The following is a 27,898-nucleotide window of genomic DNA, read 5'->3' as shown; positions in this document are numbered from 1 at the left end:
CAACCCTAGGGTACCTGTCCACTAGAATTGCTTCTGAAAGTCAAAATGAGCAGCTGCTGCTCATTCTCACCTTCACCGGAGGGGTGGTTCCTGTTCCAGAGTGCCTCCGGATCTGGCAGCCATTCTGGCTGGGCCTCTGCGGCTTGTTGTTCAGTTGGGGCTTCTTCACAGTACCTCCATGGTCATTTCTCACAGAATCAACCTTTTCCGCAGTTGTTTTGCTTAAAAGCTAATTAAAACACATGAAAGAGATTAATGCTGTCATTAAAGCAAGTATCATTTAGAAAAAGTTCCCTTCTGATTCCAGTTTCCTAATTCATCTAAGAAAATAATTCTAAATAGTGTAGTTCTTCTAAATAAAACTTACCACAGAGCTGTTGGCATCTGGTAAAAATTGTCCAAACTCTGACAACAGATCTTCTTGATTTTTAAAAAGACGAGCCACCTGGGCATAAACCTCCTGCTCAGTCAATGCTGGAGTGTAGTTTCCTCCAGCTTCCTTGGCATTTCGCTGCTCTTTCTGACAAAATGCAAATGGAAGAGATCATATTGGAGGGGCACTGTTTTGGATGACTCACTTTTGCACATTTTTTGAGACTTTTGACAAGAGCTCTGTATGTCAACTACTTGAGCTACATTTGAAAATGTCTATACTTTTAGCAACTGTTTTGACTGCAAACTTCAAGGTGAGAAAGTGTGGAAAATGGTGGCTGACAATTTCTTTTCAAAACATTTAAAATGAATATGTGAATTCGCAGAGGACCACTATCAATTAATAAAACACAAAAAATTATAGAGAAATTTCTCCTTATACAAGTCATCCTATAAACTTTCCACATAAATAAGTATGCATTTCACAGGGCAGTAACTTTAAAAATGCTGACTACCTACTATAAAGTAATTAAAGCCAAGCAATCAAATGCTTTCTAAGTACATATCAAAGTTTCCAACTGGTTCATTTCTAGTAAGAATTAGGAGACACAATAATATTTATTCAATTTCTTCTTGGACTAGATGCCCTCAGAGGATGACCTGGTTAAGACAGGATAAAAGGGTAACTCTCTTACCTGATATGTGTGCAAAATTTCCAGGAATGCTTTGTAGATGTCTGGTTGGCCCTGGAACCTGTTCTTGATCTTATTAACATAGTTGATAGCATGATTAAACTCCACAGGCTGATTGTTCTGCAAGGATGGGGCCGTTCCCAACGAGATTGTCACTGGTGTATGAGGTTGGACAGGTGGAGAGCGTGGGGATGCGTATGGTGGGAGTGGGGGGGTCTGCTGGCTGGCGGGAGTATGTGCTTGTAGTTGGGAAGGCTAAAAAAAAAAAAGTCTTTATTCTCCTCAGGAACAGATGGTTTGACATAGGAAAGTTTGAACTAAAGAGAAACAAGGTGTCTGATAAACTTATCAATATATCCTTTATTCACTCTGGCCAGGCCATTTCAGGCCAACTCAAATCACATTGGGGAGGGTGGGAAAGGTAGAGGGCTTACAAGTCCCATACAAATATTTCAGTCTCAAAATTTCTAAATACAGCCTTAAAAATAGATACAGGGAAGGACTTTTCACATGCCATTTTAAGTATACTAACTCAACAGGTGCAAGAAGGATAGAAAAAAAACCCCTCATTCTACATGTATCTTTAATGTCAAAGAGACAATTTAATGTTATAGTAACTCCACATCAAAGTCCTGTATACCAGCTCTGTCCAACAGAACTCTGATGATGGAAATGTTCTTTATTTACACTATCCTGGATAATACCCACTAGCCATATGAGACTACTGAGTACTTAAAATGCGGCTAGTGCAACTGAAAAATTGAATTTAATTAATTTAAATTTATATATAGTCACATGTGGCTACTGTATCAAACAATGCAGTTTTAGATAAAGTACACCCATTATTATTATCATTGTCATCAGATTTTTCTGCTTAACTTGATTATGACCTAGTCTGGTAAATGGAGTAGCCTCTGTAAAATGATGACAATGCAGCCAATAGCATAATCTGATCATAAGATGACCATTTCTGCCTGTGCTATCAAAGTACCACTCACTACCCAAGCAAAGTTTCTACCTATTGGGGTGCTCTTGGTTCAATGAGCATAAGCAGGGGGCAAGAGAGTCCTTGTAGGTTGTTCATGTCTTAATTTAAACAGATCTAAATATGTGGTATGTAAATGTGAACCATTTGATAGGGATGTGACTACTGCACCTTCTCTGATGAAAACACTAAAATATGTCCATTTAGTCTTATATAAAGGGGAAATGTCAAAAGAGAGTGCTTTCTAGGGATGCATTTCATGTAATGCAAAGTATTCCAAGTGCTCACCTTGCTGACTTTGGCAGGTGGGGGCTGAGGAGCTGGCTGGGCAGGACCTGGGGCTGACTGGGCTGAAGACTGGGAAGGATGTTGGGGTGGTGGTTGAGGCTGGGGCTGGATGCCATGGGTGGGAATCTGATGGACCTGGCCAGGAGTTGTCACATTCACCATGTCATTGGGGTGCACCTCAATCTTGTAGCCAGGAGGCAAGAAGGTATTGAAGCCCATGATCAGGTCTGGGTGGCCTTTGAAGAGCTGGGACACACGATTTATCACTCCTGGAGTGTCAATGCTAATAAAATAAAAAAAATGAAATTGGCAAACTTGAGAAGCACTCTAGTAAGAAAAAAAAAAAAAATCACACTTACTACATTCTTTAGACAGGAAAACAGATAAAAATCAATCTGTGTATTACAAAATTAAGAACATACAAAGAAATTTGAAATTTCAAAGACATTTGGTCACAATTTTGAACAGAATATACATTCATTAACAGTCCTATCAAGCAGATACTCAAACAGTAAATCTAAAGTTGCAATTTCCAAGTAATATCCAACACGTGAAACACCAGTATAAATTATCATGTATCTACATTTTCCCAATTAATTTAGCTACATTCTTATAACAATGAACCATGCCAGAATATTAGTGTATCCAAGTCAAAGAGCAAGTAGCCTAATCATTACCCACCTACTCCCTTGTTTTGCAATGAAATCCTAAGAAAATCTTAGTTAAAATTTTCATAGGAAGAAAATAAAGATCTAGGTACTATAATTTTCATCAATAAATCAACACATAAATTAAAGCATCACCCTGAAAATTAACCCCCCCAAAAGGGACATCCCATTATCTTTCAGAAGATGAGAATAAGCTATGTCCTCCCTTCAAATCAACATTTTAAGCACAAAGCTTGTGTACAGCTATATATATCTTTTACCTCTGTGATTTAAATTCCTTCATGATGTCAAGGAAATCATTGTAGACCTGAGGTTGACTACCAAACTGCAGCTTCACCTGGTCAAGATAGGACAGTGCATCCTCCACCTGAAGTAGGTTATAAAAAGAAAATAAGCCAAGAATTATAAAAAACAAACAAATGATTTATGCCTAAATAAAGTTAACATAGTAAATTAAATAGGAATATATAGTAAAACATGAAAGTATTAAAAATTAGTATGGATATCCAATCTAATAAAAGAGTGATATGCAAATTAACCATCACTCTGCTACACCCACAAGTCATGCCCACCAGCCAATCAGGAGCAAGTATACAAATTAACCCAACCAAGATGGCTGTGGCCAAGGAGAGAGCAATGGAGGAAGCCAAGCTTTCCACACACCCTGGTGGGCCCAGGCCTCCACTCAAGGCTACAAAATTTCAATTATAGAAGATAAATAAATCCCAACAAAAATGACGGCAGCCATGGAGCTGGAGAGAGCAGGAGGCTTGAGTTGCCCCTGGCGATGGAGGAAGCTCAGCTTTCTGCACATCCTGGCGGGCCCAGGCCTCCACTCAAGGCTACAAAGTTTCAATTATAGAAGATAAATCAATCCCAAATACCAGGGCCTCTGCTTGGGACGCTGGGGGACATGGCCGGCCTGCAAACCACATCAGTCCCCTCGCCCAGGCTGCCCCACGCCCCAAGGGAATCCCCACCCTGATCCGGGACATCCTTCAGGGCAAACCACCTGGTCCCCATCCATGCACCAGGCCACTATCCTATCTAATAAAAGAATAATATGCAAATTGACTATCACTCAATGTGGTCAAAGAACCTGCCCCCATGTAGACACAAGATGGCCACCAAAGATGGCCAGCAGGGGAGGGTAATTGGGAGGGTCCAGGCCTGCAAGAAACGGCAGTTGGGGGTGATCAAGCCTGCAGAGGAGGGCAGTTAGGGGGTGACCAGGCCTGCAGGCAAAGGGCAATTGGGGGGGTGGGGCACCCAGGCCTGCAGGAGAGAGCAGTTGCAGGGGGACCAGGCCTGCAGGGAAGGGCAGTTAGGGGCAAACAGGATGACAGGGGAACAGTTAGGCATCAATCAGGCTGGCATGGGAGTGGTTAGGGGGTGATCAGGTTGGCAGGCAGGAGCCGTTAGGGGCAATCAGGAAGGCAGGCAGATGAACAGTTGGGAGCCAGCAGCCCTGGATTGTGAGAGGGATCCCAGTTTGGAGAGGATGCAGGCTAGGCTGAGGAACACACACCCCCGTGCACAAATTTCATGCACTGGGCCTTAATCATTAATAAAACACAAGCTTCAAATAAAAATCCAGTAGCCTTGCCTTGGATACTTTTGGAAAAAATGATTAGTGAAGCATACACATGAATATCTCATTCACTTATTTGTTTATTCATCTTACAAATATCAACTAAAGCTACAACAGGCTATACTAGGCCCAAAGTGGAATACTAATGAATCAATGACAAAGAAGCCACAGTCCCTGATCTACAGAAGTTCTATCACATCTAGCTGGGCATCCTAACAGTGGTATAAGGGGACAATCTCTGAACACCCAAAGAGAAATGAGAAGAGCACAAAGGTTTTCCCACGAAGTAATTTGTAAACTGAGTCTTAAGGATGAATACAAGTTAGCAAAAGTGAAGACTCATGAAAAAGTCAGAGGAAACACCATGGGCAAAATCCCAGACAGGATACTAGTTCAACTGGAAAACTACAAACAATTTACTTTGCCTGGAAGATTTGTGTTAAGAGGAGGAATGTGGCGAGAAGAGTGACAGGAGAAGGAGAGGAATCAGAACCTGATCCTAAAAGGCCTTTAAAACTTGTTAGAAAGCAATTGAGATTGTTATTTGCATTTTAATGTATTCAATTTGGCTATAGTGCTGAGACAAATTGGTGCAAGGGCAGGATAGATTGAAAGGAGGCAGAAAAACCAGTTATGCTCCAAGGTTAACACACATGTGAACAATAGTTGTTCAAATCATAGTCCTGACCAAAGGAACAGGGAGTACTGAATAGATTCAAAAGTTTTGTAGGGCTGAAACTGGTTTGGCTCAGTGGATAGAGCGTTGGCCTGCAGACTGAAGGGTCTCAGGTTCAATTCCAGTCAAGGGCATGTACCTTGGTTGCGGGCACATCCCCAGTAGGAGGTGTGCAGGAGGCAGCTGATCGATGATTCTCTCTCATTGATGTTTCTAACTCTCTATCCTGCTCTCTTCCTCTCTGTAAAAAAATCAATAAAATATATTTTTAAAAAAAGTTTTGTAGGACTCAGAAATGACAGGGACTGGGGACTAACTGAATAGGGAAAAGGAAGATTCACTAAATTATAAATTATTTGGGCATTTGCAAAGAGAAACAGTTTGAAGGGCTAGAAAATTATGAGTCTGACTTACTTTTTAGTTACTTAGGAGATATCCAAGGAAATTACCCACTAGGTACTTCCTATATACTCTGGGATTTTTTAAAACTAGAGGCCCAGTGCATGAAACTTGTGCATGGGAAAGGGGGAATTTGGAAGGAGGGGTTCCCCCCTGAGCCCAGCCTGTACCCTCTCCAATCCCGGACGCCTTGGGGAATGTCCAGCTGCCAGTTTAGGCCTCATCACAGATATCGGGCCCAATCTGGCAATCAGACATTCCTCTCACAATCCAGGACTGCTGGCTCCTAACCGCTCTTCCCCCTCCCACCCCCCACCCCCCCTCCCGCCGCCAGCCTGATCACCCCTAACTGCCTCTGCCTGTTAGCTTGATTGCCCCTAACTGTCCCCCCTTTGCCAGCCTGGTCACCCCTCACTTCCCCCTATGCTGGCCTGGTTGCTCCTAACTCCCCTTACCCCCCGCCCCTGTTGGCCTGGTTGCCCCTCGCTGCTCTCCCTGACCCCGCCAGCCTGGCCGCCACCCCATGCAGCCTGCTGTTCAGTCATTTGGTTGTCCCTCACTAACCCCCTAGTGGCCTGGTTGCCCCATGCAGCCTGCTGTCCGGTCCTTACTATGAGGGCGTCCTGACCAATTTGCATATTACTCTTTTATTAGTATAGATTAGGGGTGTCGAACTCAGAGAAGGGGCCAAAATCTAAAATCCAGCCTAAATCGCGGGCCAAATGGTTTACTGAACAGTCATAAACTGTCATTGTGATGGAAACGCAGCAGAGTGCAGTGATGACAGCGCGGTGCGGGCCACATTGCAAGGCCTGGCGGGATGGATTTGGCCCGCGGGCCTTGTGTTTGACACATGTGGTATAGATTATACAAACTATCAAGTTTAGGAAAGTTGTACAAATAAACTGATTTGATAAACTCTACTCATGATAAATATTGTGAAATAGAACATTTATGTTCAAATAAATCATTAAATGACATCTCAAGTGTTGCCCAAACTTCCAAAATGGCCAAAGTTAATCAGTTATTTCAGTGTTGCTAGAGCACAGATTATATGCTTGGTTGATACACATTCATTTGATGGCTGGTTTTTCTTTACACATAGCATGACAATTTCTATTGAAATTCAATAAACTAATTCATATTCAGAATTTTCCATATTGAAATGTTTCACTAATAACAAACTGATGGAATATAAAACTCATTAAGTTTGCAGAAGGAGCAAAGACTTTGGAAGATATTTTAAAATAGCATTCACAATCATAAGACAAAGGAGGAATTATCAAAAATAAACAAACACCAGCCCTACCCAGTTTGGCTCAGTGGATAGAGCATTGGCCTGCGGACTGAAGGGTCCCAGGTTCGATTCCGGTCAAGGGCACATGCCTGGGGTTGTGGGCACATCCCCAGTGGGGTCGTGCAGATGGCAGCCAATCAATGACTCTTACTCATCATTGATGTTTCTCTCTCTCTCTCCCTCTTCCTTCCTCTCTGAAATCAATAAAAATATATTTTAAAAAAATAAACATCAAAAAAGTTAAAGTTAAAAAATAAATAAAGAAGCACACTATGGTATAATGTAATTACAAAAGAAAGAAAAAGTGCAAAAACCCAAAGGAAATTATATATGATGTGTATATGTTTGGAAGAAAGGTATAGGTAATAGTAAACTTCTATTTAAAAATTAGATATAAAATGACACTATGCTTAAAAAAAGAGCTATGATACCACATTATGAGATAACTGCACATAAAAAGAGTATGGAAATTCTCTCACTACCTAAAGTACAGTTCAAAAGCAAGTATGCAGTTCTAGAAACCACAACTTAAAAAAACAAAACAAATTCACACATTTGGAACTAGTTATTTAGAAACTACACATTTAAGGAGACACTAGAGAAGAGACTCTTAAAGAGTCTTCCTGATTCACTTCAATAGGAATTTATTAAGGTCCCTAACCTCCTGAAGTTTATAAGTTTATTGGGAGGGGAGAAAACATGAACTGTAAAGAGAGCTCACTAAACATGTGCCAAATATCAATAAATAACTGAAGCACAGCAAGCAAGCCTCAAATTATTCAAATCTTCCATCAATATGCCAAAGACAAAAAAGTATAGACAGTGTTGGTGCTTGAAATAGCCTACACTGCCCTAGCTGGTTTGGCTCAGACTGAAGGGTCTTGGGTTCGATGCTTCTGATCAAGGGACGTACCTCAGTTGTAGGCTCCTCCCTGTCCCTGGCTTGTGCAGAAGCCAACCAATCTGTATTTCTCTCACATTGATATTCCTATCTGACTTTTCCTCTCTCTTCACTCTCTCTAAAATATCAATGGAAAAATATCCCCAGGTGAGGATTAAAAAAAATAATAAAAAAAGAAAAAAAATGTTTAAAATAATTAATTAGAAAGAAAGAAAGAAATAGCCTATGCATTCTCACTGGACACTTCCTTATTACAGAATATAAACTGTTTGCTGAAATAGATTTAATGCTCATAAAGTTTTTTTTGTTGTTTTTTTTTTAAAACATATTTTATTGATTTTTTACAGGAGGAAGAGAGAAGGATAGAGTTAGAAACATCGATAAGAGAGAATCATCGATCAGCTGCCTCTTGCACATCCCCTACTGGGGATGTGCCCGAAACCAAGGTACATGCCTTGACTGGAATCGAACCTGAGACCTTTCAGTCCATAGGCCAACACTCTATCCACTGAGCCAAACTGGTTTCGGCGCTCATAAAGCTCATCCAAAAATGGCAGTCAATGTGAGAATACTGAATGAAATTACATGAAGGCACAAGAAAGCATTTTATCTCTCCTCATTAGAAAGAAAATGCAACAAGTTACTGTGTTCAGGAATCCCATTCAAGTGCTTGTAGAGGGTGGGGGAAATGGGAGTCCTAATATATGGTGATAGGTGAAGATTTGACTTTGGATGGTAGGCAATATATAAATCTTGTAACATAGGAACCCAAACCTGAAACCTATGTGTTCATGTTGACCAATGTCACCCCAATAAATTTAATTTAAAAATGCAAAAGTTAAAATAAAATAAAAAGGTAGGTAAATAAAAAAGCTTGTAACTAAAAAAAAAGAGCAAAAGTCCTAACTCGACCCGACTCCAAAGGCTTTTCTTGCTTCCGTTACAGTTTCTGTAAAACAGATAAAGCACAGACTATTTATACCTCAGTGAGGAAGGTAAAATAGGTGTTGTGCTTTGATAGAGCCGGATGACAAAAGCTATAAAAATAAATACATTTTCATTAGCTTAATAGCAAGTTTATAAGCTCTTTTTCAACATTAGTAACTAACTGCTGGAACTAAATCACATCAAACCAACTTTTACAAAAATATTTTCAGAGCTTGATTAAGTGCTAAGTATAGTAATAATACATTTTGGTACATAGACATCACTGTATAAGCAGAGAGTTACAATGTTATAAGGAAAATAACAATATAGCTAATAAGTATTTCCCCAAAGGCAGAGCCCATAAATAATTTGTACTCTCTTTAAAGAGTATGCTTAAATACAGTCAGCTCTTCATTACTTAAAGTAATATAGAAAATGTAAATTTTACAAAGTCCTTCTATACAGCTCAGCTTTAGTGTGCTTTATATTTAGGTAGCATTTACTTTCCTTAGGTCAATAATAAGCTCTAGAGGCCTGGTGCATGAAATTCGTGTGTGGGGGAAGGGTCCCTCAGCCTGGCCTATGCCTCTCGCAGCCCAGGAGCCCTCAGGGGATGCCCTCTTGCAGCCACGGAGCCCTCAGGGGATGTCGGACATCCTTAGCACTGCCGTGGAGGCAGGAGAGGGTCCTGCCACCACCGCTGTGCTTGTCAGCCGTGAGCCCAGCTTCTGGCTGAGCAGCAATCCCCCTGTGGAACACGCTCACCACCCGGGGACAGCTCCTGTGTTAAGTGGGATCCGACTGAAACCAGTTCTGACATCCCCCAAGAGGTCCCAGATTGCAAGAGGGTGCAGGCCAGGCTGAGGAACCCCACCAGTGCATGATCAGGGCCAAGGAGGGACACGGGAGGTTGGCCAGCCAGGGAGGCAGAAGAATTCCAGGGTGTTTCTGGTCCATCTAGCTCAATCCTTATCGGCTGAATGCCAGTAGAAGCTAACTACTGGTCAGAGCATCTGGCCCCTGGTGATCAGTGCACGTCATTGCAAGTGGTTGAGTGGCCTTAGTATATCATTAGCATATTACACTTTGATTGGTTGAACGGATGACCGGATGCTTAGCTTATTAGGCTTTTACTATAATAGGAAGTTCCTGAGAAACTTAGCCAAGGAGAACAAGATCAGGGTGAACTTGACTAAGTATCAAGGAAAACAGAAGGCTGAGATATTTGCTAAACATAATGTATCTTTCAAGGATATACTATACATTCCTACCTTTAAGCTACTTAATATATGAAGACTGATTGGACCAAATAAACATCCAACATCTTTCTTTTCTTTAATTTTATATATTTTCTGCACTCAAGTTTATGCTTTATATAAATGTAAAAAAAAAAAAAAAAAAAAAGAAAGAAAGAAATATGGAACATTTGCAGCAACAATCACACACATTCTAAAAAATAACACTCAAGCAGAGAGTGAAAATTAGCTGGAACACAAACTTCACTTCTCCACAGATGCCTCATGAATTTCAAAGCACTGAAAACCTATGGCACATACCCTGGCCAACGGTGTGTCTCAGTTGGGCCTCATCCCACACACTGAAAGATTGCTGGTTGATTCTGGGTCAGGGCATGTTCCCAGGTTGCAGGTTCGATCCTTGGTAGGGGGCATGCAGGAGGTAACCAACCAATGTTTCAAAATTTCCCTCTCACATGGATGGATCTCTCTCTCTCTCTCTCTCTCTTTCAAAAACAATAAAAATATTTTTTTAAAAAAAAGAACTAAAGAGTTCAAAATGAGAGACTTCTAAAAAATGGACTAAGTTGATTTCGTATACAAATGGCCCCTCAATCCTGATCTGAGTGCCATGCATTCATAAATTCCGGAAATGTTTGTTGCGTGCTATTAGAGAAACTTTTTGATAGAAGGAAAAGAGCTGAATACCACCTTGAGCCTCTGAAACTGCTGCTGTCCCTGTACTGGTGCAACTGGTGGGGCTGGATGAGCGTGACTCTGGACCACCTGGCCTCCGTGGGGCTGCACAGCTGTTGGGTGATGATGGCTGCTATGAACCGCGGCTATGGTGGGCCCATGACTGCCACCAGAGCCCGGTGGCACAGCTGAAACCTGGGATGGACAAAATAGATACAGTAAAAGTCAAGGCTTGTGTATTCTTGCCGAAATGTGTCAAAAGAACATACATACACAAAGATAACTAGAAACTCAAATTTTCCACAAGATGAAATTGGTGAAATAAACTATAGCATACTCATTATAAAATCCTATGCATTCTGTTAGGTATTACATAACTCAGTACTTCTCAAACTATCTGTTTTCCTTTTTTCTTAAGTTACAATCCATCATGGGCTGCTACTTTTACAAAATACAGTAAAAATGGCCCTGGCCAGCATTGCCTGCTGGTTAAAGCATCGGCCTGTGCTCTAAAGTGTTGCAGGTTTGATTCCTGGTCAGGGGCACATATGTACCTGGGCTATGGGTCCAAACCCTGCCCCTAGTCAGGGCATGTGTGGAAGGCAACCAATCGATGTGTCTCTGTCACATAAATGTTTTTCTCATGCCCTCCTTTCCATTCTCTCTCTTAAAGTCAAGGGGAAAATATCTTCACTTGTCAGGTGAGGATTAAAAATAAATAAGTAAATAATAAAAAATAAAGTAAAAATGGATTACTGGAAAAGTGAAATAAAAAATACATCAGCCCACAATTTTCACTATTGGATTTTACAGACATAAAATTATAATGTCTAGTCACTATAAAAGTTTCTAAACACTAAATTTCTACTTACACAGGAACTGCCCACAACGCAGGCCTTGATTGCCTGATCGGGGCCTTCCGGCCAACCTCTTGTCCCTCCCTCTGGCCAGTAGGCTCTGATAGAGCGATGGGTACGGGGAACTGGGGGTGGGTGGCCCCAGACTCGGGCAACACCTGGCCAAGGTGGATGTGAGCAAGCGGGACTTGACTGCCCCACCAGTTGCCCCCCACAAAGAAGGCAATCAGTATTGGCGATGAGGGACTGCTAGGGAAGATTGGCCCTGATCTCAGGCCAGGCAAAGGGACCCTACCTGTGCACAAATTTCGTGCACCAGGCCTCTAATATTTTATAACATTAAAAAATGTTCACACTCTAGTAGAGGGTAAAGGAAAACAAATATATGATGACAAAAGATTTGAATTTGGATGATGGGCACACACTGCAATATACAGATGATATATCATAGAATTGTATAGCTGAATCCTATATAATATAATTAGCCAATGTTACCTCAATAAATTTAATTAAAAGAAAAAAATGTTGCCCTAACCAGTTTTGCTCAGTGGATAAAGTGTCGACCTGCAGACTAAAAGGTCCCAGGTTTGATTCCAGTCGAAGGCATGTACCTTGGTTGCGGGCACATCCCCAGTAGGAAGTGTGCAGGAGGCAGCTGATCGATGTTTTTCTCTCATTGATGTTTCTAACTCTCTATCCCTCTCCTTTCCTCTCTGTAAAAAAGCAATAAAATATATTTTTAAAAATAATACCTTTAAAAAAAAAAGTTCACAATCTGTAAGTTGACTGTAATTGTGTTCCAATTTAATATGAATTCAAACTTTTAAATAATTTTATAAAGCACATTACAAAGCAGTATATAAAATACAATAAAAATATTTTAAACCCTAGACAAAAAATATATATAAAAATTTTAGCATTTTATCTTGTGGTGGTGGGGTTAGAAAAGAATTTTATTTTGTTTTTTTTTTCTTATCCTTATTTGCTTCTAAAATAAAACAAAAAAAATTTTTTTTAATTGTTGGTTTGACCTCACACATCTTTCTTTTCTCATTCACATTCATTCTCTTTCTCTCATTCTCTTATAAGTTTAGGGGTGACATAAAAGCACAAGCTGTTTTCCTCCCATTTCTATTACAAGAAATGCTATGTAATATTTACAAAACTTTAAAAAGTTTTCCTATTTCAGAACTGTTAATCACTACAGAAGCCAACTAAAGACAAATATACCTGATGTGCCACATCTTCAAAATAAGGAAAATACATATCATGAAACTTTCTCTAAACAATGTTGTGTCCTAAAACTAAAGAGAAGATATGTGTGGGTTTTTTCTAGAGTCTCCAAAAATTTATAAAGATTAACCAGAAATAATATAATATACATTTGGAATTAAAAAAAAAAAATATATATATATATATATATATATATATATATATGTATGTGTGTGTGTGTGTGTGTGTGTATATATATATATATATATATATATTTAAGACAATTCTACAAGCTCTAATATATCTCACAAGTGTTATCATTTTTGAGCTTCTAATTTCAATATGAATAAATTCTTTGAGATGGCAAAGAATTATGAACACATTATAATTTCTAGTATAAAAACAGATAAAACGTTATCACAAGCGAAGGAAACAATCATGAACATGTTCAGATAAAAATAATCAGCCAAGGAAAACAAGTAACCTTTTTTCTTCTAAGTCATAACCTTTTTTTCTTCTAAGTCCTAACTTAAAGATTTCATCTATAGCAGTCCTCTGCACTTGAAGTATATAAAGGCCATTATACTGCTTCAAGGGGAACTCCTGAGAAAAAGTGGCACACCTAAGGAAATCACCATATCCTACTTCACCTGGTTTCTCTCTTCTTTGATTGTTTTTACAGAGAGGAAGAGAGAGATAGAGAGCTAGGAGCATAAATGAGAGAGAAACATTGATCGCTGCCTCCCACACACTCCCCACTGGGGATATGCCCACAACCAAGGTACATGCCTTTGACCAGAATTGAACCTGGGGCCCTTGAGTCCACAGGCCGACGCTCTATCCACTAAGCCAAACCGGCCAGAGCTGATTGCTTTCTTATAACAACTCCAGAATCTGACACAATTGTCAAACTGTTCTCAAGGTAAATTACACCAATTTATATTCCCAGCACCAGTCATAGCTTTTCTTTTTTTAAAAAAAATATATTTTTACTAGAGGCCCAGTGCATGAATTTGTGCACAGATGGGGCCTGGCTGGCCTACCCCCTAGTCAAACTCCCACTCAAGGGGTTAATTTGCAAATTAGCCTTTTATTATATAGGATTGACTTCAGAGAGGAAGGGAGAGAGGGTGAGGGAGACAGAAACATCAATGATGAGCATCATTGATCAGCTGTTTCCTGCATGCCCCTCACTAGGGATTGAGCCCAAAACCCGGGCATTGTACCCTTGACCAGAATCAAACCCAGGATCCTTTAGTCCACAGGCCGACACTCTATCCACTGAGCCAAACCAGCTAGAGCACTAGTCATATCTTTTAAAAGTCACTTACAAGTTAGGTTGAAGAAGGCCTTTCCAGACCAGTTAAATAAGTTGTGGTTCAGATGAACTGGGATGGAATATTACGTATGCAGTAATTCTTTTAAAAAAATTACTTGGGTCTCTACATATATTCAAGTGGAAAGTTGTCTACTATATAATAATGAAAAGAGCAAATAGCAGAACAGTATATACTATATGATATAAATTGTGTAAAAAGATAAGTGTATCTAGATAGGTAGGCAGGTAAATATAGATATGTTTGTATATACATACAAAATGTTGGAAACCCAAGAAATACACCAGTGAGATAAAGTTGAGGGGTAATTAGAAAAGGTAATCTATCTTTTTTTTTTTTTTTGGTAATGATTATATTTACTTTCATAATTTAAAAAGATAAAAAAATTAAATTTCTTCTTCTTTGGCAAAATAGATAAAGTTGGTTAGGATGCAGAACAATAGAAATATACAATGTTGACGGAAGTATAAATTCGTACAACTCTGAAAGCCAATCTGACATCACCTGCTAAAGTAAAGATGTGCATACCCTAGGACTCAGCAACCCCTCTCCTATATATTGGAGCATCTCTTCCTCATGTGCCCTCTTACCTGCTGAGTGGTCTGCAAGAAGAAAAAATGTTTGCACCAAAATGTAAACCAACTACTTTACTAATAAGCACACTATTTAATTCAGCTGCCTTTTTTTACTCAAGTAAGACTCTCTTGATAAAAGTAGTGTGTTCCTTTAGATTCTGGTACAAGTTTACTTTGTCACACTGTGAGTACCACTGCACTAGAGAACCACTTACAACATTAACAGTAGCACCTTTATAAAAAAGCATAAATGTGGAAATAGACTGTCCAATAACAGAAGAAACTGGATATATTTATATAATTCATAACAGTGAAAAATTACTTAGTTACTCATAAAAATATGGCTGTCTTGGGAATCACACTGAGTGAAAAAAAGAGCCAAAGAAGAAAATACTCATGTTTTCATTTATGTCAAAGTTAAACAATACCCAAACCAAACAATTTTAGTGTATAGAGCAGTGGTTTTCAACCTTTCTAATGCTGTGATCCTTTAATACAGTTCCTCATGTTGTGGTGACCCCAACCATAAAATTATTTTCATTGCTACTTCATAACTGTAATTTTGCTACTGTTAATGAATCATAATGTAAATATCTGTTTTCCGATGGTCTTAGACTATACAGCAGCAGTTCTCAACCTGTGCAAGGGGTCGCGACCCAGTTGAGAACTGTTAGCAGGGTCACACAAGATCATCGGAAAACACATACTTACATTACGATTCATTAACAGTAGCAAAATTACAGTTATGAAGTAGCAATGAAAATAATTTTATGGTTGGGGGTCACCACAACATGAGGAACTGTATTAAAGGGTTGCAGCATTAAAAAGATCAGAACCACTGGTCTAGAGATATAAACAAAACGACTTAAAAGAAAAATAAAGCTGAGGAAATGATAAATGCAAACTATGTTCAGATCAATGACTACCTCTGAAGTGATGAAAAAGGAAAAGGGGTCAGGAAAAAAAACAACGAACATCAAGGTCATAACAAACTTTTTCTTTATAAACTTACGTGGTGACTACACAACTGTACATTATTTTTCATTAATTTTATAATTTAAGATATCTCATAAATACGTTATATCTCACTGAATGCTTAATTAAAACTTCTAACTGGCTTGCCAGTATGGCTCAGTAGTTGAGCATTGACCTATGAACCAGGAAGTCACGGTTAAATTCCCAGTCAGGGCACATGCGCAGATTGTAGGCTTATTCCCCTATAAGGAGCATGCAGGAGGCAGCTGATCAATGATTCTCTCTGATCATTGATGTTTCTATCTCTCTCTCTCTCACCTTTACTCTCTCTGAAATTAATAAAAACGTATTTTTTAAAAATAAACAAAAACTTATAGCTGGATGAAACCATCATACTGGCTTGGCGCAGCGCCTTGCAGTACCAGCTCACCTGATAACTGGGAGTGACGGAGTACTGAATGCCTGTGGCTGACTGCATGGTCTCGGCCACAGCTTCATACACAGGAGGGGCAGGGGCAGGGGCGAGCACTCGGTGCTGATGAGGAAAAGCCTCTGTGTTACCAGGGATCCGCCGCTGCTGAGCTGCATACACCGATGATTCTTGATCATCCAAACGTCGCTTCATTCTGCATTCATGCTCAGGGATGCACTAATAACCTGCAGAAACCACAAGTACAACATATACACCAATTCATGCTCCACACCACGTGTACAATTTAGGATCAGAACCCAGATTTAATATAAGCTCCCCCCTTTGAACCAATTATCTATTTCATCCTAGGGACGATCACTGGGTAGTGTAAGTACATGCTTGTGCACAGATAATCCATATCAACAGGTTATCATAACTGAAAGACAAAATATAATAATTTAAATTAGTTTGGTACTGTAGAGTTGAAAAATAACCTCCAACTTAAAAACACAAATATTGCCGGAATCAGTTTGGCTCAGTGGATAGAGCATTGGCCTGTGGACGAAAGGGTCCTCCTGAGCTTGTTTCCGGTCTAGGGCATGTACATTGGTTTCATGTTCCTCGCCAGCAGGAGACAACCAATCGATGTATTTCTCTCACATCGATAATTTCTCTCTCTTCATGGGTTTGATTCCCTGTCCCTCTCTCTTCTACTTCCCCTAAAATTCAAATAAAAAAATATCCTCAGGTGAGGATTAACAACAACAATAACAAAAAAGACCCTCCACAAAATAAAAACACAAATATATCTTTTTCTCTATTCTCTAGTTTTCTCTTTAAATGCAATCATTCCTAATATTGTGAACTACTTACTCACAAAGAACAAAAACACTGAAGTGTTTTTTGTAGTTCTTCCTAACTCCTCTCAAACCTAGCACTATAACTGTGGTCTAATTTTCAAAGTATCAATGGTATCATGAAAAGAGTACTGGGGCAGAAATCATGGACTTATGGTTCTAGACTTGCCAATATAAGTTGTTTCAACAAGTTTCTCATTTCATGTGAGTTTGTTTCTCCAGCTATCAAATAAGAAGGTTGAAATAGGTAATTCCCAAGGTTTCTTCTGATTCTAACATTCTTTTTTATTTTTATTTATTTTAAAATATTTTTATTAATATTTTACAGAGAGGAAGGAAGAGATAGAGTGAAAAACATCAATGAAAGAAAAATCAATCAGCTGCCTCCTGCACACCCCCTACTGAGGATGTGCGTGCAACCAAGGTACATGCCCTTGACCAAAATCGAACCTGGGACCTTTCAGTCCGCAGGCTAACACTCTATCCACTGAGCCAAACCGGTTTTGGCCTAACATTCTTTTTTAAATCTATCAATCTATATATATTTTAAAACAAATTTTTATTGACTTCAAAGAGGGAAAGATAGAAACATCAATGATGCAATCATCCATCGGCTGCCTCCTGCATGCCCCCCTACTGGGAATCAAGCTCCAAACCTAGGCATATGTCCTGACGGGGAATCAAACTAGTGACCTCCTAGTTCAGTGTTTCCCAAAGTGTGGTACGCGTACTTCCAGGGGTATGGGAAGAGTTGGTGGGGATATGCACTGCACTGTGCCTAGCTGCGCCTAATTTTTTTTTTTTTTTTTTTTTTGACGAGGGGTACTCAGCGTTACGAAAATTATAGAAGGGGTACACATATGTCAAAAGTTTGGGAAACACAGTCCTAGTTCATAGGTTGATGCTCAACCACTGACCCACACTGGCCACGCTGACTCTAACATTCTTGAACACTAAGGAGGTTCCAGAATCCCTTATTTTTTTTCTTTATTTTTTCATCAATATTCATTCTCGCTTAATTTAATAATCCCTCTGTGGGAGGATACTTTCTTGCAGGACACTAAAGTTTAGTAACACTGGCTAGGAATCTGGTTGAGTCTTTTCAGAACTATTCTAACACAGTATCACTAACACAAGCATATCAATAAGAATACTACAAGTCTGGCTGGGTAACTCAGTTGGGTAGAGTATACCCTAATATGCCAAGGTTGCAGGTTCAATCTCTGGTCAGGGCACACACAAGAATCAACCAATGGCCGAAACCGGATTGGCTCAGTAGTAGAGTGTCAGTCTGCGGACTGAAGGGTCCTGGGTTTGATTCCGGTCAAGGGCATGTACATTGGTTGCGGGCTCATCCCCCGTGGGGGGTGTGCAAAAGGCAGCTGACCAATGACTCTCATTGATGTTTCTAACTCTCTCTCTCCCTTCCTCTCTGTAAAAAACCAATAAAATATATTTTTTTTAAAAAGAAAAGAAAAAAAAAAGAATGCTCCAGCCCTAACTGGTTTGGCTCAGTGGATAGAGAGATGGCCCACAGATTTAAGGGTCCCGGGTTCGATTCCAGTCAAGGACATGTACCTTGGTTGTGGGCTCTATCCTCAGTAGAGGGTGTGCAGGAGGCAGCTCATGTTTCTCTCTTTCAATGTTTCTAACTCTCTATCCCTCTCCCATCCTCTCTGTAAAAACGAGTAACATGTATTAAAAAACAAAACAAAAACACAGCACAGTAATTGTAGAGCTCACAAACCACCACCTCCATCTGAAGCAAGGCTCTTTTTGTAATTAGAAAAGAAAAAAAAAAAAAGCCTCTACCTAATTTTATAAGTCACCCTTCCCTCTTTTCTTCATTCTTTGGAAGCATGAAAGCCATGAGGGTGCAGCAGTCCTCACAAAGCCTCCCCAGGGTCACTTTATATCTTCTCTGTCCTCACTAATATCTTCAACCTGCTTGTCACTCTAACCCTCAGCCTTAAAATAGGGTCTGGTTTTTCTGACACCTCACAACCTAAGTTAGCCCTGACACAGTAGCACAACTGTCTCATTTGCAACACTCTAACCACTGAACCAAACTGCTAGGGCTGCAGGCTGGCCATTTAATATTATCTTTCGGTAAATCCCAACCACAAATAACCTCTTTCTGTTGACTCTTAACTTTAGATCAAAGGACTAAGTCTTCAAAACTTATGTATGATAATTGAATTCAATTAACTTAGAGTTGAAAACAATGCTGACATGCTGAAGGAAAGTAATTTAACTGTCTTAAGCGATTGGAAATATAGACTTGCCCATGCTATTGATACTTATGAGCCACCAGTCAATTGACTATGAACATTCAATCTCAACCTATTTTGGAATGAGGAAGCAGGTCTACTAAATGGACAGAGAAAAAAGTCTTCAAGACCTTTTGGCTGTTACTTCTATGTACATAGATGACCTAGAACAGTGTTTTTCAACCTTTTTTGGGCAAAGGCACACTTGTTTCATGAAAAAAATCACGAGGCACACCACCATTAGAAAATGTTAAAAAATTTAACTCTGTGCCTATATTGACTATATATAAAGTAATTCTCTTGAATAGGAATCAAATAAACACAAAGAAAGTATTTTATAATTACTTTATTATGAAATATTAAGTAAACAAAATAGTGAAAAATTATAAAATTCTTGTCTTGTCTGCACCTACGGCACACCAGGCAACATCTCGCGGCACACTAGTGTGCCGCGGAACAGCAGTTGAAAAATGCTGACCTAGACCAGTGGTCACCAACCTTTTGGACCTCACAAACCACCAGTGGTCCGCAGACCACCAATTGGCGACCGCTGCTACAAAGGTTTCCTTAAACCAGTCGTCGCCAACCTTTCTAACCTCACGGACCACCAATGGTCTGTGGACCATGGGTTGGTGACCGCTAACTAGACCATAGTTTGGTCTTGGGTTCTGTTGATTTGAAACCTAGATGCTTAAACTCACCTGAAATTAATATTTTTAACCAAAAGCCAAGTCAACTCTTCATAAATGGAAAGCCGAATTTAGATCAGAAGAGCATAGCACAGGACTATGGAAAAAAAGACTAGAGTGTATCTGTCAAGACCTGGATTCTACCCTAGTATACTGCTAGTGGGAATGTACACTGATGTAGCCATTATGGGAAACAGTATGGAGTTTCCTCAAAAATTAAATATGGAACTACCATTTGTCCCAGTAATCCTACTTCTAGGAATATATCCTAAGAGACCTAAAACACCAATGAGAAAGAATGTATGCACCCCTATGTTCACGGAAGCACAATTTACAACAGCTAAGATCTGCAAACAGCCCAAGTGTCCATCAGCAAATGAGTGGATAAAAAAGCGGTGGTACATTTATACCATGGAATACTATACAGAAGTAAAATAAATAAATAAATAAATAAATAAATAAATAAATAAGGATTTCTTATCCTTGAAACAGTGTGTAGGGATCTGGATAGTATCATGCTAAGTGAAATAAGCCAGTCAGAGAAAGACAAGTATCACATGATCTCATTCAAATGTGGAATCTAATGAGCAAAATAAACTGAATGGCAAAACAGATCCTGAGACACAGAAGCATGGAACAGACTGTGGAATCTCTGAGGTAAGGTGAGGTTGGGTGGGAAAAGACCAATCAAAGAACTGGTACGCATATAGGCATAACCATGGACACAGGTAACAGGATAACAGGGTGGTGATGGACTGGGGTAGGGGAAGGCGGGGGGGCTAAGAGAGGTCAATGGGGAAATAAAGGAGACATATATAATACTGAAAAATAAAGATTTTTAATAATAATTAAAGAAAGGCCAAAACCGGTTTGGCTCAGTGGATAGATCCCTGGCCAGAGTGGCTCAGTTGGCTAAGCGTCATCCCATGCACTCAAGGGTTGCTGTTTCGATTCCTGGTCAGGACACATACTCAGGTTTCAGGTTGGATCCAAGTCTAGGAGTGTATGGGAGGCAACCAGGAAATGTTTCTCTTTCTCTCTCCCTTCCTCTCTCTCTAAAAAACACACAATAAAATACAATGTTTTATTCTGAAATCATACCCTATCCTTTTGTTATTAAAATAAGTCATTTCTTTTATAGAATAATTGTGATTTTTATAAAGTATTTTAATTTCATTTACCTCTAAAGTGTTTTGCCATCCAGACCATCTCCATGACAATGAAGAGGCTGCCAGGATCTGTACTTACTCTGAACCATACTTTACTCCTTTAATAATCACTACTCTTAATTCTATTTCCTGAACAGTTCTCATAATAAATAAATAAATAAATAAATAAATAAATAAATTGCCTTTTTTTTTTTTTTAATAATACAGCCACTCCTTGGAGAATCCAAGATGGCGACATAGGTAAACACCTAACTGCAGCCTCACACAACAATTTCAATAAAATACAACTAAAATACAAAATGGACATTACCCAGAATGACAGGAAAGTCGACTGACTGGAAATTCTACAATGAGAAGGAAAAAGAAAACCAGAAGGAAAATCAGAGGAGCTGTAAAAGCCTAAGGTACGGAGACACGTTGCGCATGCAGAAAGGACAGAGCCGGGGAGGAGGGGGAAGCTGAGTGCCTGGCTGGTGTTCCCAAGCGGGAAGGAGATAAAAGCTCCGGACTGTGCTGAACCCCAGATCCGACAGCACTGAACCCCAGTGCTGGGCAAGACCCTGGGGACCCAGACATAAGAAGGGAGCCTGGGCTGTAGGCGGAACCTCAGGAGAACCGCGAAAGGAAGTCCTAGAGTCGTGCACATTATGCGCAGAGGACGGACTGTTGACTCTGCTCCTAGATTGCCCTAGCGGGAAGGAGACAAAAGCTCCGGACTGTGCTGAGCCCCAGTTCCGAATGCTCTGAACCCCAGTTCTAGGCCAGACCCTGGGGACCCAGGCTCATACAGAGGGAGCCTGGGCTGTAAGGCGGAAACCCAGGGGAGCAGCGAAAGGAAGTCCTGGAGGCACGCACATTGCGCAAAGAAGGGACAGTTGACTGTGCTGCTGGGTTGCCCTAGCACGAAGGAGACAAAAGCTCCGGACTGCTCTGAACCCCAGTTCCAACTGAATTGAACCCCAGTTCCAGGCTCACTGGGGGAGAGCCTAGACTGTTTGGTAGTGGGCAAAACTCAAGGGCACCTTTCTCTCAGAGGTGCTTGCAGCGAGTACCGAAGGACCCTGAGGAACACTGAGGCTCAGGAGCCTCATAGGGCGGGGCTGACAGGAAGCCAAGGCTGTAGGCTCCACCCTGAAACTCCATCCCATCCAAGATGAACAAAGAGACTTTTAACTTTTAAGGCTACCAACTCAGGGAAGCTGAGAAAATGCCGAGACAAGGAAACAGATCACAAATGAAAGAAATGAACAATAAATAATAAGGAATCAACAAGAAATAAAGAATACATTGTCTGGAGGAGATCCAAGATGGCTGCGCCCAGGTGAACACCTAGCCGCAGCCACACACAACAATTTCAATAAAATACAACTAAAATATAAAACGGACATTGCCCAGAACTAGAGGAAGGTTGACTGACTGGAAATTCTACAGCGAGAAGCAAGGAGAAAACCAGAAGGAGGCGCGGAGGAGCTGGAAAAGCCAAGGTACAGAGACGCGGCGCGCGGAGAGGACGGAGCCGGAGAGGAGGGAGGCCGAGTGCCTGGCGGGCGTTCCCTAGCGGAAAGGAGATAAAACTCCGACTGTGCTGGGCCCCCGACTGCTCTGATCCCCAGTTTTAAGCCAGACCCCGGGGACTCAGGCTCAGCCATAGGGAGCCGGGCTGTAAGGCGGAACCCCGGGAAAGTGGCGAAAGGAGGTCCCGGCGGTGCGCACACTGCGCACAGAGAAGGGACCGACCGTTGTGCCGTGGGATTGCCCTGACGGGAAGGAGACTGGGGCTCCAGACTGCTCTGAACGCCACCTCCAACTCCACTTCCAACTGAACTGAACCCCAATACCGGGCTCATTGTGGGAGAGCATAGACTGTTTGGCAGCAGGCGAAAATCGAGGGCACCTTTCTCTCAGAGGCGCCGGCAGCGAGCACTGACGGACCCACATAGGGTGGGGCTGACGGAAGCCAAAGCTGCAGGCTCCACCCTGAAACCCCGTCCCATCTGTAACTGCGAAACGCGACAACAAAATAGATCACAAACGAAAGAAATGGAGGACAAAAAGCGTCTGGATATAGAGTTCAAATCTACGCTTATAAGGTTTTTCAAGAATTTCCTAGAAAAGATGGATAAGGCCTATGAGGATATGAAAAGAGATCAACTAGAATTAATAAGGAGTCATCGAGAAATGATAAGGGATCAACAAGAAATAAAGAATACATTGTCTGGAATAAAAAATATTTTACAGAGTCCTAAAAACAGAAGGGAAGATCACAAGAATCAAGTCAAAGATTTGGAACATAAAGAGCAAGAAGACACTCCTCCACAAAAGCTATTGTAGAAGGCAAGAGAATCCAGAAAATTGAAGATAATGTAAGAAACCTCTGGGACAACTTCAAGCGAACCAACATCAGAATTATTGGGGTCCCAGAAGATGAGAGAGAGCAAGATATCGAAAACATACTGAAAGAAATAGTGACAGAAAACTTCCCCCACCTGGTGAAAGAATTAGACTTACAAGTCCAGGAAGCGCATAGAACCCCAAACAAAAGGAATCCAAAGAGGACCACACCAAGACACATCATTATTAAAATTCCAAGAGCAAAAGACAAAGAGAGAATATTAAAAGAAGCAAGAGCAAAGAAGGTAGTTACCTATAAAGGAGCACCTATACGATTGTCAGCTGACTTCTCAACAGAAACCATGCAGGCCAGACGGGAATGGCAAGAAATATTCAAGGTGATGAATAGCAAGAACCTACAGCCAAAAATAATCTACCCAGCAAAGCTATCACTCAGAATCGAAGGCCAGATAAAGAGCTTCACTAATAAAAAAAAGCTAAAGGAGTTCATCACCGCCAAACCAGAATTATATGAATTGCTGAAGGGGGTTCTTTCAGAAGAGAAAGTAAACAAAGATAAAAATTATGAACAACAAATACGTAACTATCAACAAGTGAATCTAAAAACCAAGGAAATTAAAAAAATCTGATGAACAATATTAACTATTGAATATAATAGAATCAGAGGTATGGAAGGGGAGTGAACTGATGATTCTTGGGGAAAAGGGGAGAGAGGGGCGTGGGAAGAGACTGAACATAAACTGTGCACCTATGGATGAGGACAATGGGGAGAGGGGAAAGGGCAGAGGGTGGGGTGGGAACCTGGTGGAAGAGAGCAATGGGGGGGGGGAGAGAAGGAACATTTGTAATAATATGAACAATAAAAACTTATTAAAAAAATAAATAAAATAAAAAAAAAAGAATACATTGTCTGAAATAAAAAATATTTTACAGAGTCCTAAAAACAGAATGGAAGATCACAAGAATCAAGTCAAAGATTTGGAACATAAAGAGCAAGAAGACACTCCTCCGCAGAAGCAAGAAGACAAGAGAATCCAGAAAGTTGAAGATAATGTAAGAAACCTATGAGACAACTTCAAGCAAACCAACATCAGAATTATTGGGGTCCCAGAAGAAGAGAGAGAGCAAGATATCAAAAACATACTGAAAGAAATAGTGACAGAAAACTTCCCCCACCTGGTGAAAGAATTAGACCCACAAGTCCAGAAAGCACACAGGACTCCAAACAAAAGGAATCCAAAGAGGACCACACCAAGACACATCATAATTAAAATTCCAAGAGCAAAAGACAAAGAGAGAATATTAAAAGCAGCAAGAGAAAAGCAGGTAGTTACCTACAAGAGAGCACCCATACGATTGTCAGCTGATTTCTCAACAGAAACCATGCAGGCCAGATGACAATGGCAAGATATATTCAAGGTGATGAATAGCAAGAACCTACAGCCAAAAATACTCTACCCAGCAAAGCTATCACTCAGAATCAAAGGCCAGATAAAGAGCTTCACTAAAAAAAAACTAAAAAAAAAAAAACTAAAGGAGTTCATCACCACCAAACCAGAATTATATGAATTGCTGAAGGGAGTTCTTTCGGAAGAAAAAGAAAATAAAGATAAAAATTATGAACAACCAATATGAAATTATCAACAAGTGAATCTAAAAACCAAGGGAATTAAAAAAAAAAAATCTGATGAACAATATTAACTGGTGAATATAATAGAATCAGAGGTATGGAAGGGGAGTGAACTGACGATTCTCCCAGAAAAGGGGAGTGGGGGTGCAGTAAGAGCCTGAACATAAACTGTGCACCTATGGATGAGGACAATGGGGGGTCGGGAAAGGGCAGAGGGTGAGGTGGGAACCTGGTGGAGGGGAACAATGGAGGGGGGAAAAAATGAGTAACATTTGTAATAATATAAACAATAAAGATTTATTTAAAAAAAAATACAGCCACTCCTTGATTTCAGGTCCTCATCATCCTCTACCTCAATTGTTGCCAACACCTTCCAGCCTCTCTGCAGTCTAGTCCACTCTCTAGGCTGCTTTCAATAAATTGGTCAACCCCAAATGCAAGTCCAATCCAATTGCAAACTCATCACTGGCTTCGCATCACTTAACAATACAAATTCTGTACTTTTGTCTATAAAATTTTTCCTTACTGGCTGGGGAAGAGAGGGATTCAGGTGGGTAATTTAACTTACTTATTATCTCTTTCTAGTCCCCACACTATGGTCCAGTCCTGTCAAGTGTACTCCCATTACCTAAATAAGCCTCAAGTCTATAAGCTTCTTCAAGGTAGCATCCATCCTTTTCAAATTTGTCTGCATTCCCCAAAGTACTAACACATCAGACACTCAAACACTGTAACATAATAGTCAACAATAGTTAGCATATAGAATGCCAAGCACCATTCAACACAATTTCCAAATATTAGTTTAATCCCATTCCAAGGTTCTGTTATTCTCTAGTTTGTAAATGAGGAAACTGAAATACAATGATTAAGTGAACTGCCCAAGGTTGCACAGCTAACAGGCAAAGCTAAGATAGGAATCCATGAAATCTACATCAGAGCCTGGATTCTTAACCCACCTATAAGAGAAAAATAAAACGAAGAGTCCCCTTTCACTTAGTTAAGGCACACATGCTCAAAGCAACTTTAGCTTTTTTTTTTCTTTTAATTTATTTTATTGATTTTTTTACAGAGAGGAAGGAAGAGGGATAGAGAGTTAGAAAGATCGATCAACTGCCTCCTGCACACTCCCTACAGGGGATGTGCCCACAACCAAGCTATATGCCCTTGATCAGAATTGAACCTGGGGCCCTTCAGTCTGCAGGCCAATGCTCTATCCACTAAGCCAAACCAGTTAGGGCAACTTTAGCTTTCTTTAACCTCTCACACACTTAGCTCATTCATCCTTCTTCAGCCTCAACCCAATAAGCAGGAATGCTTTGGCAGCATTCATTCATTCAATTAGCAAATATTCAGTGAGGAGATGTGAAGGTGGTAGATGATCTTGGCCCTTGCCCTATAAAAGCTTAAAAACTAGTTGCAAATACACTACACAGCCTCACTAGTAATCAAAGAAATATAAATGATACCCCAGAGGAACTGGCTAAAGAGAATGATGATGTTCAGTGTGGGTGAGTGTGAAGGTATTTGCTGAAGTTTTAATTGGTACAATTTGATTGTTGGCTTGCAGGTATATATTAAATTTTATAAATTAAATTTAAAATGTACAAACCTTTAGCCCAGCCATACAACTTCTAGGTCTCTATCCTACACATATGCCAAGTATATTTATTATAGTAAAGTATAAAAAAACATAAATGTCTATCAATCCTCCTATATAATAAAAGCATAGTATGCAAATTGTCCCCTCAACAGGGAATGTCCAAGAGTTCAACCAGGGGGCAGGAGGGAGGCCCCTAGGGACTCTACCAGTACCCTGGGCCTCTAGTAGCTAAATAAAGTTGATACACCCATATTAGGAAAACAATATTAGAAAGATTTGGGTTCGTCTACAAGGAAAGCACTCTAACACATACTATTAGTAAAAAAGAACAAACTACAGAATATATACATTGTGATCTGAACACAACGCAATGTACTCTTTAAGAACTGTGTATTTCATTGTATGTGAATATTGCATCAAAAGGAAAAGGCTCTACATAATGAACTCTACATAAAGATATGCATGCTCAGATACTCAGGTGAAGTATACAATAATGCATGAAATTTACTTTCAATGATATCAATAAGTTAGTTTAAATTAATAGATAGAGGGATGGATAGATGGATATATGATAAAGCAAATACTGTAAAAATGGTATGGTAAAATCTAGGTGGTAGCATATACGGGTGTCTACTATAAAATTCTATCAATTTGCTGTGTATTTGAAATTTTTCTTTAAATAATGGCAAGAAAGCTAACAATACAAATCAGTTTATGCATGATACAAATAAGTACTATAAATTTGGAAAGGAGTGGCAATGTGTACATTTGGAAACACTATACAAAGAAGGTGAATATTAAGTTATATCTTGAAAGTTAGAGATGAATTTGGGCATGTGGTATAGAGGATGAAATTAAAATATTACAGTAACAATAGACATATATGGTAGTTATTTACGATCTTTGCTAATTCATCTATCTCTCATACAGGGAAGTAGGTTTACATTGTGAATACACAAAACTCGAAGTTAATTCTTATTTTATTATTTATTAATTATTGTATTATTTTCTATATAAACAATTGTAAACCTATTTTTTGCCCCACTCTGTATAATTCCAGTGTCTACACATGCAGGCCCTGTGCTTGGTGTCGGGGCTTTAGCACTGAACAGGACAGACTTACTGCCCCAACACAACAATGCTGACATGACTCAAATCAGTTGATTTGCTCCTCAAAAGTCCTGATGGATGAGGCATACCCAGAACCTTAGAGGAAAACTGACACTTAAAAGAAAT

The 27,898-nt window shown here is 40.0% G+C and overlaps 1 protein-coding gene across 14 annotated transcripts in view; it reads right to left on the bottom strand.

The window, feature by feature from the left end:
• SIN3A (SIN3 transcription regulator family member A) overlaps window positions 1-27,898 on the bottom strand; it is a 94,650-nt gene that overhangs the window by 44,318 nt on the left and 22,434 nt on the right. For 12 of the 14 annotated variants that reach the window (XR_004990926.2, XM_045586582.1, XM_045586615.1 and 9 more), the window contains exons 2-8: window positions 16,114-16,340; window positions 10,743-10,922; window positions 3,266-3,372; window positions 2,338-2,620; window positions 1,068-1,319; window positions 368-520; window positions 71-229 (exon numbers count right to left, since the gene is read on the bottom strand). Coding sequence is in view for 13 of the 14 variants with exons in the window: in XM_045586582.1 (XP_045442538.1) it covers window positions 71-229; window positions 368-520; window positions 1,068-1,319; window positions 2,338-2,620; window positions 3,266-3,372; window positions 10,743-10,922; window positions 16,114-16,308 (1,329 nt within the window). In the remaining variant the exon portion in view is untranslated. The remainder of the gene's footprint in view (window positions 1-70; window positions 230-367; window positions 521-1,067; window positions 1,320-2,337; window positions 2,621-3,265; window positions 3,373-10,742; window positions 10,923-16,113; window positions 16,341-27,898) is intronic. The other 2 variants (XM_045586600.1, XM_045586613.1) reach the window with 2 other exon arrangements.

The sequence above is a fragment of the Pipistrellus kuhlii genome, unplaced genomic scaffold (genome assembly GCF_014108245.1).
Source record: "Pipistrellus kuhlii isolate mPipKuh1 unplaced genomic scaffold, mPipKuh1.p scaffold_m20_p_1, whole genome shotgun sequence".
Lineage (NCBI taxonomy): Eukaryota > Metazoa > Chordata > Mammalia > Chiroptera > Vespertilionidae > Pipistrellus > Pipistrellus kuhlii.
Note: the sequence above shows the minus strand (reverse complement) of the source record. Positions and strands in the feature narration are given on the sequence as shown.